Below are 16,297 nucleotides of genomic sequence, written 5' to 3' on the forward strand. Positions count from 1 at the left end.
TTCCGGAAAAGTCTTCATATGAAACTTATAACTTTTACTTCAAATATTTCCTTAGTCCTACTAAGATACAACAATATAATTAAGGTGTTTATTAAGAAATAACACAAAATGTGAGATGAGAGATGAATTGTAATAAAATATTTAACAATGAAAATATGAAATCGCATAAAATAAATATTGCTAATAAATAAGGCATAATGAAAATGATCATAATCTAAAAATTAATACCAAGTCATGCCAAATAAATACGGCTAATAAGTACTAATTAAATGACAAGGGAAAAATAAAATTAAGTTATTTATTTTTACTGTCTAAACTAATGCAAAACTAAAGAATAGATAGCCCACATTATTGTTATTCCTAGTGTTAGAATTATATTGAATTTCTTAGCATTAGTACTGATTTGCTTTTGACTTGGACTTTATTTGAGTTACTAAAATCTATGTGTTAATAATAAAACTTATTGGAACATTTAAAATTTTAGATCCAAGCTTGAAATAATATGTTAAAAAGACAAAAACTATGAAACAGCTTAAGATATATTTATAAATTACATTACATAAAATATTTCAAAAAACTCTATACATGTAATGTCGGATTTGTTTGGTTCGGTTTGACCTTTTTTAGTTAAAATCAAATCAAACTAATTATGATCGGATTTTTTTTTCAATACCAAACCAAATCAAGTCAAACTACTAGTCGGGCTTTTTTCTCGGATTTTTTCAGATTATCGATTTAGTGCGGTTTGTCGGTTTTCTCTGTATGCCTCTACACACAACATGTATTATGACAATTAATAAAGATCAACATCATTTACGTAAAATCCCGTGTAGGCCACAATAACTAAAACAATGTGCATTAAAATGAAAGAAGAAAAGGATCCATTATAAACTAGCTAGCTACTGGGCTATTGATCAATCACGATCCTTTTATTAAATTTATGAGGCAAACCTAATATTTTTAATGCAACTATAAATACAAGTCGTAAGAGTAGTTATTTCCATTATATAGGCTAGGGTTATTTATAAGGTCATTGTCCCATTACTATCAATCTTGTGAACTCCCATTTTGGAAAAACTTTTTACTTCTGTAGAACTTAAATAATTTTAAAATGATTGGATAACGTCGTACACAAAATCCAATCACCAAGCCAGACTTGTACATTACAAGAAACTAATAAAGTACTGGACTATCAATTTTTTCTAGCTGTTCTAACGAATTGATTTAACTTATTAACTGAGGACCGAACCATTTGTCATTCTTCCATCTATTTATTATACGTAAGTACTGATTTTCAAACACCAAAAGAATGTGTGCGGATAGTTAGGATCTCTCTTTTATTTATTAGAATTAGAGGTCTCGGATCCACTATGTGGGTGGCATCATCTGCGGCATCAAATGTGACTCGCATGTTGAACCTGCGTCTCGCAAATGGTGCTCGCATATGCTGCTTTCAATTTCCCAAATTTCTCAAATTATTATCACCTTCTGCGTTTCATCTGTGTCTCGCAGGCATGAGCTGCGGTTTGCAGGTCATGCTCTCCTGTATCCTTGGTCTGTTTTGCTCCATTTTGCTCCGTTATCTTTCTCCGAACATCCTATCCTACAACAGTGGCGGAGCTAGGAATTCCGTCAAGGATGTTCGAATTCATATAATCTATATATTAAGGGTGCTCAATATGTAATATATGTCTGTAATATGTAATAATTGACATGTTTACACGGTATAATTTTTCGGCGAAGGGTGTTGAACACCCTTGCCAGGTTGTGGCTCCGCCGCTGTCCTACAAAATGACACAAACACAAGAAAAGTAACACAAAAAGTACTTAAAGAGTCACAAAAGTCTAATAAATTAGCATCAACTGTGCCGTAATTTCATGGCACATCAAGTACGACTGTTTAGTAGGAAAAACGAAAGAAGCGAATTCGAAATTAAATTTTTGATCTATTAATTTTAGTCTTAGAAGATTGAGCTTTTGAGAGCACATCACGCGATTGAACACTATATGATTTGCTAGTTGCATTAAACCATCCGGAGGAGTCCAGTCAGCCTCCAAAGTGCATTTTTGTGTGAAAGAAAGAAGATATTTAGCTTTTTTTATTGTACATTAACATTGTGTAATTTTTTATATACCATAAAATTAAGTTAAACATATAATTATAACGATGCAAATATATATTTTATCTATTCTCGTGTGAAGAAAAAACAAATATTTAATTATTCTCATGTCCTCTTATCTTTTTCAAGAAATAGTTAACCATAAAGAGTTTCTCCTTTCTAGTAAAAATCTTTCATATTCAATGACGTTTTGCTTATTAACTATATAATAATAATAAGCATTAGGTAAAATAATCATTAATGGACAGCTACCAACTCACATTAAACAAAGTAGGGTTGATGAAAGCTATATCTAGTTAGGTTCAACAAAACAACTCTCTAAGATTCCAATTTCACTTCCTTTTTTATATTTATTTATTTATTGGGCACTTTAATCATGCTTCAGAATTTAGCTCTAATTTAATCACTAATTACAATTAAAAAAATAGCTGCTTCGATGATACCTACCGATTGCAACCCACCTACATGTAATAAACAATACCAAATGTTAAAGCAAAGCTTTGTCAATTAGCTCAAATTTATCTACAAAACATATCATCATGAGGACAAAGCGTTGATTAATTAATTGAAAAAAATCTAAGTGGACATATAATTAGAAAAAAAAAATTTAATATACGTGGCAAGATGTGATTGGGCCGTGGGAGCCACAAGGAATATTTAGAAATTTTTGGTTACAAGTAAACAACATTCTTTATTAGTACTTGAGTATATTCATCATGAGAAGATAGAACCCAAAGCCTTAATAAAAATTAAGAAAATAAAAAGGTTAGTTGCATCCAACTGATTTAATGATTAAAGCTTGTGCGAGAGGACTGATGTAGTAATTTGTACTAATTGAAACAACACATTTGATTCACCTTTTTATGCTTTTCATTTTCTAATTCTTTTCCTATTCATGAAATAAATCCGAACTTGTGTTTGTTTTATTAACTTATGATAAGATATCCTCTTTCGTGAATCGCTTTGTTAATTTTAATGAAATCCTACACATTTGGATATCTTTTTAGTACGAATATGTAAAATTGAATTACAAGGCATTAATTAATGATATATCCTGGTAAAAAACTTACTCGCATCCAATATTCACACAAAACTAGTGAAAGCATGACATGCATCTTCTGCAAACTCTTTTATCACCTAGCTATGATTAATTCATGTACATTTCACCTGACTTATTACTAAACCATGATAAGATATATATGCTTTAATGTAAATACCTTATCAAGTTATCGTATGACAGGATCACAAAGTATAAAATAGTTGGATTAGGAAATTAATTGGGCATTAATTAAAATATGTTATGAAAATTGTATACGGGTAAAACCGAGGACGTGGTCATGCTCGGTCTCCCGTTATTACCCTCGTGCTCGGTTATGCCCGATCATCGCATCGGGATCGAGAGCTCGAGAACGGAGTTGTGCAAGATAATAATGGAAGGATGATCTGCTGCCATAACGGAAGGCCGAAATATCCGCCCTCACCCGGATATTCCGACGCCAATCCCGGCGACGTAGCTGTCAACAGAATATTTGCTTTATTTAGAGTTGTACTAGGTCTGAGATTCCTCTACTATATAAAGGGGATGACCCCATTCAGAAAAGGGGTTGGCAAGAAAAGAATAGCGAAAGCATTGAGATCAATAAACGAGAGAATATAGTTTCTGTGCCCATTTGTTCATAAGTTTATCCTGTTTACATTCTTTGAAAGCTCGAGATCAAGAGGCTTCGACCTCGGTTTCCTAACTCGAGGTCCTGTGAACCCGTTGTACTTGGTTAGATTTGATTCCCTGGCCACTACATCACATGTTAAACTGTTCATATCCCTAATTGAATTTAGCTGCATATCTTTGGCACCGCGTACAAATTTAACTGCTTACGTATTTAGGGTTAAACAGTTTGGCGCCCACCGTGGGGCCTTAGATATTAGCAGCGGTTCAATATAACACTGTGTTCACACTCGATATTTTACACTTGCTCTTTAGGGTTTGATTTCAGGTATACAGGAAATGTCGGATTCATATTCTGTCAATTTCCAAGTGGAACCGAGCCATCACGAGCATGGTGGCGGTGATGCACCGGATCACGATGTTCCCCCCGTTAATCCAGCTCAAGTCGGTTCATCGGTGGGAAATATGCCGGTCGTGAAGATAACGGAGCCATGCTGCAGCAGCTCCAGAACCAGTTAGACATGGCCATGGCTGCGGGCCCGACGAGAGATCATAGTGCGATTGCAAAATCGGAATCGAGCGCCGATGTTGCTCCATCGGAACCTACCCAAGATGCGGAAGAGAGGCAGGTCCCGCAAGGTAACGATGGACTCCTCGGGCAAAATATCGAATTGAAAAGAATGCTCAAGGAACTGACTAAACGAGTTGAATTCGGTGAAAAGAAGATAGAGGCAAATGATAAGAAGGTGGAGAACTATAATTCGAGGGTTGATCAAATACCGGGGGCTCCGCCGGTACTGAAGGGGCCGGATTTGAAAAAATTTGTTCAAATGTCGTTCCCGCCGAGCGCGGCGCCAATGAAGATCCCCAAAAGGTTTCACATGCCCGATATCCCGAAGTACAGCGGGACAACCGACCCGAACGAGCATGTAACTGCATATACGTGCGCTACAAAGGGTAACGACCTCGCCGACGACGAACGGGAATCAGTGCTACTTAAGAAATTCGGAGAAACCCTGTCGAAGGGAGCTATGCTTTGGTATCATAACTTGCTCGAGCATTCAATTGATTCGTTTGCCATGCTTGCTGATGCTTTCGTTAAGGCCCATGCCGGAGCTATCAAAGTCGAAACCTTAAAGTCAGACTTGTTCAACGTCAAGCAACGAGACGACGAGACCCTCCGTGAGTTCGTGGCTCGATTTCAAATGGAACGCATGGACTTGCCACCAGTTACGGACGATTGGGCCGTTCAGGCTTTCACCCAAGGGCTCAATTCAAGGAGCTCAATCACCTCGATGGAACTGAAACAAAACTTGATAGAGTACCCAGCGATCGCCTGGGCTGATGTGCATAACAGCTATCAATCGAAAATAAGAGTTGAAGACGATAAGATTTTGAGGGCCGCTTCGGTGTCGTGGCACTCGGGAAAAGAAATCGATCGCCCGACGAGAGTAGTGGATCGAGACTCCAGGTCATCCTATGACCGGTACCAACCATATTAGCTTGATCGAAGGGCAAACGGGCGTAGCAATGAATCGGGCAAAGTTGATAGGAGAAGTGACCGAAGGAATGACCGAGGACCGAACAACCGCGGATTGATTAACAAAAACGCTGTCAAAAGAATTTCGGGGAACAGGGAGATTCCGAGATTATCCGAGTATAACTTTTGCGTCGATATAGCAACTTTAGCTGCCGCCGTTAGCCGGAACAAAGAAACAAGGCATCCAAGGCCCATCCAGTCCGACCCGGAGAAGCGGGACAAAAGCCTTGTTTGCAGGTATCATCATACTCACGGTCACCGGACAGAAGATTGTCGGCAGCTGAGGGAGGAGGTGGCTCGTTTATTCAATTTGGGGCATCTCCGAGAATTCTTGAGTGAGCGAGCAAAAATCCATTTTAAAAGCCTGGATTCTAACAAGCTGGACAGACCGGAAGAGCCTCATCAGGTGATACACATGATCATGGGAGGAACCGATGTGCCCGTGGGGCCAGTGATGAAACGCACCAAAATCTCCATAACAAGGGAAAAGCGTGTTCGAAGCGATGACCCCGAGGGTGCCATCACGTTCGACGACGCGGACATGGAAGGCATTGCACAACCACATAATGACGCACTGGTAATTTCTATCCTTGTCAATAATTTTAGAATTAAACGTGTGCTGATTGACCCAGGTAGCTCGGCTAATATCATCCGATGGAGAGTCATCGAACAGCTGGGACTACTGGAACAGATCGTGCCTGCCATCCGAGTCCTCAATGGATTTAACATGGCATGCGAAACGACCAAAGGCGAGATCACTCTACCAATCAGCATGGCCGGTGTTACGCAGCAGACGAAGTTTTATGTGACAGAAGGTGATATGGGATATAATGCACTGCTCGGCAGACCGTGGATTCACCTCGCAAGGGCGGTCCCATCGACTATACATCAGATGTTGAAGTTCCCGACCCCTAAAGGTATCAAAACCGTCCGTGGTGAACAGCAGGCTGCGAAAGAAATGTTCGCGGTCGAAGAATCTGCTAAGACCACAAAAGCTCCAGATCGGGCTGAAGCGGAGAATGTCAAATAGCAATTACAGGTCCCCAACCCGGAATCCTCGAAAGAGCGGGACGGGGACACACTAGATGACGAGTCAAAGCTTGGGGTACCGAGAACCTTTGTGGGACCCGACGACTCTGATGCCACCAAATCCACCATTGAAGAGCTCGAACAAGTGGCATTGTTTGCCCATTTGCCAGAAAGGAAAGCGTACCTGGGCACGGCGTTAACGCCCGAGCTTAGGGACGAATTTATTGAGTTTCTTAAAATTAACTCTGACTGTTTTGCTTGGTCCCATTTAGATATGACAGGTATCCCACCGGACGTGACGACACACAAACTAAGTTTGGACCCGAGTTTCTCCCCGGTCAAGCAGAAGCGAAGGCCGCAACCCGAGGTGAAGCATGCTTTCATCAAAGACGAGGTAACCAAACTCCTTAACATAGGGTCCATTCGAGAGGTAAAGTATCCGGATTGGCTAGCTAACGTTGTAGTGGTACCTAAAAAGGGGAATAAGTTTAGAATGTGCGTAGATTACAAGGACCTAAACAAAGCACCCGAAGGATTCTTTTCCTTTGCCCAAAGATCGATCGCATGATCGACGCTACCGCGGGTCATGACACCCTGAGTTTCCTCGATGCATACTCCGGTTATAACCAGATCCAAATGGATCCGGTAGATCGAGAAAAGACTTTTTTTATAACTAGATTTGGCACGTATTGTTATAACGTAATGCCTTTTGGCCTAAAAAATGCCGGTGCCACTTATCAACGCCTAGTAAATCGGATGTTCGAGCATCAAATAGGAAAATCCATGGAGGTCTATATTGATGACATGGTCGTTAAGTCCCTGCGAGCAGAGGACCATTTGAAATTTTTGCAGGAAACTTTCGACATACTGAGGAAATACAACATGAAGCTGAACCCGGAAAAATGCGCTTTCGGAGTCGGATCGGGTAAATTTCTGGGCTTCATGGTATCAAATCGGGGAATCGAAATCAACCCGAATAAAATAAAAGCCATTGAAGACATCACTGTGATAAACGACATCAAAGGGGTACAGAGGTTAACGGGACGCATAGCCGCTCTAAGCCGGTTCATTTCCAAATCTTCGGACAAGAGTCACCGTTTTTTCTCGTTGCTCAAGAAAAAGTCGGACTTCGCATAGACCACCGAGTGTCAGACGGCTTTGACAGAACTCAAAAGATACTTATCAAGTCCACCTCTACTCCACACACCGAAGGCGCACGGACTTGTATTTTATGCAGTTGTCGAGTTGCGGTGAGCGGCGTCTGGTTTGAGAGAGAGAGAAGAGGAAGCGATATCCGGTTTACTACGTAAGTAGAACTCTTGATATTTTGAGACCAGGTATCCACATTTGGAAAAACTCGCTTTAGCTCTGTTAAGTGCGTCCAGAAAACTGAAACCTTACTTTCAGTGTCATCCAATATGTGTTGTAACATCGTATCCCCTAAGGAACGTTATGCATAAACCCGAACTCTCAGGCCGACTGGCAAAGTGGGCTGTAGAGATTAGCGGGTATGATATTGAGTACAAACCCCGGACCGCAATCAAATCCCAGATACTGGCAGATTTCGTGGCCGATTTTGCCCCGGCCATGATCCCCGAGGTTGACAAGGAACTGCTTCTTGCCTCAGGGACTAGTACGGGAATCTGGACCCTTCATACGGATGGTGCATCCAATGCAAAGGGGTCCGGGTTGGGGATCGTCCTCAAACCGCCCTCAGGTGACGTGATAAGGCAATCTATAAGGTCTGCTGAATTAACTAACAATGAAGCCGAGTATGAGGCTATTATTGCAGGTTTAGAACTGGCCAAAAGTTTGGGAGCCGAGGTCGTGGAGGCAAAGTGCGATTCTCTCCTGGTGGTCAACTAAACGAACGAAACCTTCAAAATCAAAGACGACAGAATGCGAAGATACCAAGAAAGATTGCAGGTTGTCCTTCACCGGTTCAAGGAGTGGACATTGGAACACGTACCCCATGATCAAAATAATGAGGCCGACGCCTTAGCAAACCTAGGATCTTCAGTCGAATCAGAAGGGTTCTCCTCTGGAGCTGTGGTGCAGTTAACAAAATCAGTCATAGAAATCGGCCATGCAGAGGTTAACTCGACTAACCTCACTTGGGATTGGAGGAACAAATAGATAGACTATCTCCAAACGGGGAAACTGCCATCAGATGCCAAAGAGTCACGTGCCTTCCGAACTAAGGCAGCTAGATTTTGTTTGGTCGATGGCCAGTTGTATCGAAGACCGACTACGTTCTAAGGGAAGTTCACGAGGGCACTTGCGGGAACCACGCAGGAGCCGATTCGTTGGTGCGCAAGTTGATCCGAGCAGGTTATTACTGGAACAAGATGGACGGAGATGTCAAAACCTTCGTTCAGAAATGTAATGAATGCCAGAGGCACGCCCCGTCCATACATCAACCCGGAGAGGAGCTGCATCCGGTCCTCTCCCCGTGGCCGTTCATGAAATGGGGCATGGACATAGTGGGACCCGCCGTGGGCTCCGGTGTAAGGCTCAATTTATCTTACTTATGACCGATTATTTCTCGAGTGGGTTGAAGCACTGCACTCGAGAAAGTCGGGGAGAGAAAGAGGTCATAGATTTCATCTACGACCGCCTGTCTAATCCGCCGTTGCGGGTACCGGCAGAGATCGCGTGTGACAACGGGAAACAGTTCGTGGGTAACAAGGTCAGCAAATTCCTTAAAGAATACAAAATTAAGAAGATCTTATCAACCCCATATCATCCAAGCGCGAATGGCCAGGCCGAGTCCACCAACAAAATCATACTGCAAAATTCAAAGAAGAGACTGGCCGATTCCAAGCACCGATGGAAGGAGGTCCGCAAGTTTTATGAGCTTACCGCACAACGGTGAAATCTAGCACGGGGGAGACTCCGTTCTCCCTAGTGTATGGAGCCGAGGCCCTGATACCCGTTGAGGTTGGTGAGCCGAGCTTAAGATTTCGTTATGCCACCGAGAACTCGAACCACGTGGAAATGGCTGTCAACTTGGATCTCGTGGACGAGAGAAGGGAAGCTGCACATATCCGGATAGCCGCACAAAAGCAAAGGATGCAGAGGGATTATAATCGGAGGGCGAACCTTAGACATTTCCAAATTGGGGACTTAGTATCGAGAAAGGTCACGCTTCACACGAAGATCCCTCGAGGAAGCCGAGCTCCCAATTGGGAAAGGCCCGCACGGAAATCGGAATAACGAGGAAAGGGCTCTTATCAGCTCGAAGATAGAGAGGGACACCAGTTGAAAAATAACTGGAACGTAGCACACTTGAAGAGGTATTATTGTTAAAGGTATGAGTAACTCCTCCTTTTTTCTTTATTTATTCAACCTAACCATGCAGGGATGCAGCCCGAGGGAAGCGGAACGGATAAACCGGATGCCCCAATGTCATAAGCGTAGGGATCGAAAGCACGTCTTCGCACTCTTTTCCCCGACCGTTTGTCCCGAGATGGGTTTTCGGCAAGGTTTTTAACGAGAGAGCGCCGAACGGTCGTGCTACGAATATAGATCAGAAACCGGGAATCGGGGACTTCATCATATGATCAAGTAGTACCCGAGTCCTCATACTTCGAACTCGAATACTAGGGGACTACCTACTATCATGAGTAAAGGCCACGATCTAGGCACATGTACAAACATGTAAAAGCCAGTGCTTGAACAATAGGATTTGATGTAAGGACCAAACGATCGATTGAATCGTGTCCATTTAGTTCGTTCTCGCCACTGCAACAATTACGAATGTATTCCCAAGCCGGTTTCTTCAATAAAAATCTTGTTTCGTTCTAAAAGAGCCTATGTTATCAAGTATCGAAAAACAGTCAAAGGACTACGGTCTAAAGAATCGCATAAAGTGTCACACCCCAATTTCCGATAGGGCATGACGGGCACCCGAGCCACTGCTTAGGCCGAGCGAACCGCGCGAGACTCTCGACTACACACGGCCACCCGCAAACATGTCAAAATGCGTAAGGGAAAATTTTCGGAAAACAAACATGCCTTCATCTTTTTCAAACCAAATAAAACCCGTATCCATAACAAATTTGTACCCACATGAAATTCATAACACAACACGCGATATGTCGGCTTACATAGCCGCTACAAACGACATCTCATACACACGACCACATCGCTCGCAAAGTCTCTATCATAACTTCGAACACCGTACAAGACCTACGACTCGGCGACACTGATCGGAGGAAATGGAGCTCGCCAATCCACCGAGAGCTTTACGCTAACATCACCCGCTCATCCGTGGTTACTGCGTGGCATGAAACGCGGCCCCGAAGAGGGGGTCGGTACAAAATATGTACCGAGCATGTAAAGCATAAGCATACATCAACGAGGTCATAACCCAAGTAGTGGAGTACAGAAAGTAAAGTCGTAATAACCCAACTACCCAAGTACTTACATCCGACACACAAATCATACATACTCATACCGAACGCATCATAATCTGTCATTTGGAATGACATTAACCGATGTGGGATTTGCCTCATCATCGGTGAACAAACTCATCATATCATCATACATTATCACATATCAAATGCGGTCCATAGACCGGCGGAACGTAACGTGGTCGCCTCACTATCCTGCGCCACTCATAACACCGAAGTTTCAAATCTCGGTACAACCCCGAACACAAGACACCATCACAACAAATCATAAGCCATATCACAAGATAGCTCCATAAACGGAACCCGGCCCACATGGCGAGGTCTCGGGAACCGTAACACAGCATAACACCGCAGTATATCATAGTGCGCGCGATCATATACCGACCCGGATCCCGGTGAAAGAAGTAACACCAAACGCACGAACAGATCGTAAGTAACCACACGCATATCGATAGCATCACAGTAGACTCAACCGAATGATCAAACGAACCCCTTTTTTGAAAATCCAAAACCATAGTCAAATCAAGTTTTCTCCCGAATCTCGCTCGGGGCATATCAAACCGAACTTCAGAAACCGTTGTTACGTATTAAAATCATGGGCATAAAATCCTTATTTCCAACTCGACGGAAAAATAAATAATCATAATGAAGAAAATATTAAATTTTTCGAAAAATCCATAAAGGTAGCATAGAAAGGCCGCGGGCCCCACGGACGGGTGCCGACCCCCGCCCGAGCCCGACTACGAGGGGTAGGGGAGAGTGATGCCTTATGAACTTACATATTATGTTTGGGGGCGTTTCGAGGTCGTATGCAAAAGTTACGGACGTTTGAAGTTTCGGAGTCGTTTAGGCATATATATTTTTTTAAAAACAAAACTCTTTTGAAACAAAACTCTTTTGAAAATATAACTCCTTTGCAACCTAGGAAGTTTAAGTATACAGAAGACGTAAGGATCATAACTCGACCGCATTAAGGATACGAATTTCAAGAAACATGTAAAAATCGCTTACGCAACATTTCAAACTCAATCATATCCAAGACATACGGACCATAACCTAACCATACTAAGAATGCCAACAACATCGAAGCAAACACGAATCACAAACATACTCGAAATTTACGAATGGAATTACCCCGAGGCAAATATCATGTCATACCTTAATTCCGTCTAAGACATGCCAAAAAGAAAGAAGGGTAAACTTCACATACCTCGATTGCTTCCCAAGCTAATCCGAACCCACGTCGTGAACTTTCCAAAATCTACAATACATCATTAAATGTCAAACATTAGCTAAGGCATTTAGAACCCGATTCCAAGCGCACACCAAATTCTACAGAAATTTCGACAGCACTTCCCCTCTAGCTACACCACCCCGAGAATTAAACTCGACCAATTCTTCAACACAACAACACCAATTACCATTCCAACAACATTATCAATTCATTCAAAATACATTATAATGCTAATAACTCTTCTTCAAATATTCCAACACATTCCAATTATGTTCAATTCAACTTCATATATCCAAACGAACCACATAAAATCAAACTATCATTAACGCTCATCCGTTTAATTACTAATCCAAACCCATTCAAATAATATACAAGAACAACGAGCAATTCATACAATATTTCCAACCAACCAAATATTGTTCCAACTTACCCGAAATTGCTTCCAAACCCGAGAACAACACCAAATATATCCTTTCCTTCCAAATTCATGAATTTCACTAATAATCCACGCCTTAACAAAGCAATTCTCATAAATACAAAATCACATAAAATGTACATAAACTTCCAAACCATCCCATAACTAACATAACATTGTTTTGAGTCGTCAAACTTGCATTTTTCATCACACAATCCACAACGACGATAGCGAAAACGCTAACGACAATTTGTTCATTCCCAATTACACAAAGGGACCTATTCGGCCAACACCATCCAAACACATATGCATGATTTTCATCTTTTTCTTCACTTCACAACAATCAAAACATGCTAATTAAAATTAATTCACCACTCCTAACATACCATACACATGCACGGCCAAAAGTCATCATCCACGGTTCAACTTCAACATCCATATCTTCATGTTTTTCATTCATTTCTACGTACTACAACATCAACAAATCATGCATAACACATAAAAGAGACTTGGAACTTACCTTCTCCCTTCTACTTGTTCATACGGCCATGGTGAAGTTTCACAAGAATAAGAACTTTGCTCAATTCAACAACTACCTCATGTTGTTTAGCACCTTCCAAAGAGTAGAATTGTTTGAGGAAACTATTTTTTTTTCCTTGGTGTTGCTCGGCCAAGGAGAGAGCCGAATGGTGCTCTCTCCCTTTCTCTCAATGTTTCTTGAACTCTCTACGGATAAGTGAAGGAAAAGATGACTTGGTCATCTCTTAAATTTCCAAGTAAAATGAAAACATGTGGCCTTGGCCCACAATTAACTTGGCCGGCCACTTTGGCCCCTCAATTTCAATGATTCCCAACTTTTCTTAATTCATTTTTTTGGTCCCAAAGTTCTTCCAACTTTCATTCTCTAAATTTTTTTTCCTTATTCCAATCTTACCCTTAACACTTCATTCCCGCAAAAGATGAATATGCGACTTATGCATTGAGACAAAATCAACAAAATCGGAAATTAAAAGTCTTGCCCATAACTCGTCGCAACCAACTTAGAATATTCCAACGTACGAAGTACGGGGTGTAACATCAAGACTACGGTCAAAAGAATCGCATAAAGACTATGGTCGAAATTATCGCGTAAATCGTTAAGGACCACTGTCCAAAACGATCAGTGACCCCGGTCCGAAAATGCAAAATCATCACGATCGGGGTCGCATCTTAAATTACGAACAAAGCAGTCGCTACCGTCCGAATTCTATATTGACCGCAATATGGCAAATCATAACAAAGGCATAAACCAGGCAAACAGTGAAGCAAGAAAATACTTCGCAAAATACAAATTTCGGTCATTCATACGCAAAAAATGAGATTTACAAAGGCCCAGACAATGGCCCCAAAACGAATATCCGAAAAAAAAAAAAAAAAAAAAAAAAAAAAAGAGAATCAGTTACAGCATCCCGAAGATTCTTTTTCCATTTCATAGAAACCCAATCGTGCCAGCTACATCGGTACAAAAAGCTATGCAAAAACCATATCCAATGGCCTGTATTCAAAAACGGTAATAAAACGGCTACATCTTGGTTCGAATTAACGAGGCGAAGGACAAGGTCTCCGAGCATAGCCACAGGATGCAGTGGCAATCGGTGATACCGGTTAACTGTCCCCACGACTTGCATCCAGGGCGGAAGACCCGGGGACATCCTGTTCGGACAGATCCTCCTCGTCAAGCACAACCATCGGCGCACTTTCACCCGAAGGCATCTCCCTGCGAGTTCCCATGATGTGGCGAGTTCGAACTCGAGATCCAACCCCCGAATGCACAACGGGAAAACTGCCGACCTCCCTGCTCCTGGGTAGCCTCGATGGAGTATGCGCTCTCCTTCGCCGAGCCACATCCTCGGTCACTGACCTAGCCCCGAGTGCCCTCCTCGGCGGAAGTCCTGGAAATAATAAAAAAAGAAAAAAAAAGGTCCAGATAAGATACAGAGGAATATAGGACGGAATATTTGGGACGAGGAGTTACCGTAATCCTTGCCCTTCCACCCATCGGGTGCTATCCTTCTCTAAGAACGCCCCAAAGCATGCTGAAGCCCCGAGAGACAATCACCCACTCAAAGATACCAGCCTCAAGCGCGGGCTCGACTGGAGTCGGCGAAGGGTTCCACACTTCGGGAAATTCGACAGGGGAGGGGCGGTGCAGTTGAGCCGTGCGAATCATCACAAATCGATTCAGCCACCCCCTGTCATAATCATCTTCGGATCACCGAGACTTCGCTTCCCCGGGAATCAATCGAACGATTCCTGGATTACCCGAGGAACATACAAACGGGAGTAAGTGATCGAGAGTAAAAGCCACCCCGTACCGCATTGGCCAACTTCGATACGTAACACAAGCCTCCAAATTTGAGGGGCTATCTGCCCCAGACATATTCGATATCGACGGCAGAGGCCCTCGATTATCTTATGAACCGGAAGGACGAACCCTATAGCAAAGAGGTATGTGTACACCAACGAATAGCCGGGAACATGATGAGTTATTTTTACACCACTCCCGACAGGGCGAATATCAACATCCACGCCTAAATGGCAATCTTCCCTCACCGAGCTAATGGCGCTATCGTCAATAAGAGATTCGAAGCCCTCCACCTAGTCGAGATAGTGGAGAATTTTGCAGTCGTTTGTATAGCTAAAACCCGACGGGACTATGCTCGCCGCAGAAGACTCTAACTCCTTGTCCACGCCTTCGGTTCTCGACGATGGTATGAATGAAGATTGATCTTCACCTTGGGTCAACAATGGAACATGCGCCATGGTTATAGGGTGTGTTTCTTAGCGTGATCTGAAAGGAGAAATAAAGGTGCAATTGAAGGAAATACAGGTGCAGAGAAAGGGATGAAAGCATGGGCTTTATATAGGAAAAGATTCTTGGGTCCTGTAGCGTATCAAGAATTCTGATTCATGGTGGATTCCCAGAAAGATTTGGCGGCTGGCTAATAATGACTTAGCATTGGGCAGAGTGGAGTTTGACTTGCAGGTTCCATTCCCCGCCGTCAATAAATGCGCCCCAGGAAATGGGGGGACTATCTGTATACAGGTAAAACCGAGGACGTGGTCATGCTCGGTCTCCCGTTATTACCCTCGTGCTCGATTATGCCCGATCATCGCATCGGGATCGAGAGCTCGAGAACGGACTTGTGCGAGATAATAATGGAAGGATGATCTGCTGCCATAACGAAAGGCCGAAATATCCGCCCTCACCCGGATATTCCGGCGCCAATCCCGGGGACGTAGCTCGTCACCGTAATATTTGCTTTATTTAGAGTTGTCGTGACAGGTCCGAGATTCCTCTACTATAAAGGGGACGACCCCATTCGGAAAAGGGTTGGCAAGAAAAGAATAGCGAAAGCATCGAGATCAATAAACGAGAGAATATAGTTTCGTGCCTATTTGTTCATAAGTTTATCCCGTTTACATTCTTTGAAAGCTCGAGATCAAGAGGCTTCGAATTTCGGTTTCCTAACTCGAGGTCCTGTGAACCCCTTGTACTTGGTTAGATTTGATTCCCTGGCCACTGCATCACATGTTATACTATTCATATCCCTAATTGAATTTAGCTGCATATCTTTCTAAGACCGCGTACAAATTTAACTGCTTACGTATTTAGGGTTAAACAAAAATAAACTATAATCATTTAATGAGCGCACACCCCATATATAATTAGACTGAAGTCACCTTCGTGGGTTCGATTCAATTTTCTAATTCATTGTTTCTATGTCAAACCTCAAAATCGTTGATTTGTTCAATAGCTTCAAATTATCCAATTTGCTCTATTAATTAACAAATAACAATCACACAATTTATTTTTTAATTAATAGGAACGACATATT

General features: G+C 42.4%; 1 protein-coding gene across 1 annotated transcript; it reads left to right on the forward strand.

Annotated features, from left to right (window-relative positions):
- Positions 1-4,277: 4,277 nt before the first annotated feature.
- Positions 4,278-6,356, forward strand: LOC132050735 (uncharacterized). Its single transcript, XM_059442100.1, has 2 exons — positions 4,278-5,195; positions 5,289-6,356. The coding sequence occupies exons 1-2, from the start codon at positions 4,278-4,280 to the stop codon at positions 6,354-6,356; spliced, it is 1,986 nt and encodes a 661-aa protein (XP_059298083.1).
- The last annotated feature ends 9,941 nt before the right edge of the window (positions 6,357-16,297 follow it).

Source organism: Lycium ferocissimum, chromosome 3, assembly GCF_029784015.1.
Source record: "Lycium ferocissimum isolate CSIRO_LF1 chromosome 3, AGI_CSIRO_Lferr_CH_V1, whole genome shotgun sequence".
Classification (NCBI taxonomy): Eukaryota; Viridiplantae; Streptophyta; class Magnoliopsida; order Solanales; family Solanaceae; genus Lycium; species Lycium ferocissimum.

What these genes read in the sequence shown, in the direction of transcription:
- LOC132050735 (XM_059442100.1), top strand. Translation starts at nt 4,278, where the DNA reads ATGCTGCAGCAGCTCCAGAACCAGTTAGACATGGCCATGGCTGCGGGC. An exon ending in AGATTTTGAGGGCCGCTTCG is followed by an intron (nt 5,196 to 5,288) that starts GTGTCGTGGCAC and finishes CAACCATATTAG; the next exon opens with CTTGATCGAAGGGCAAACGG.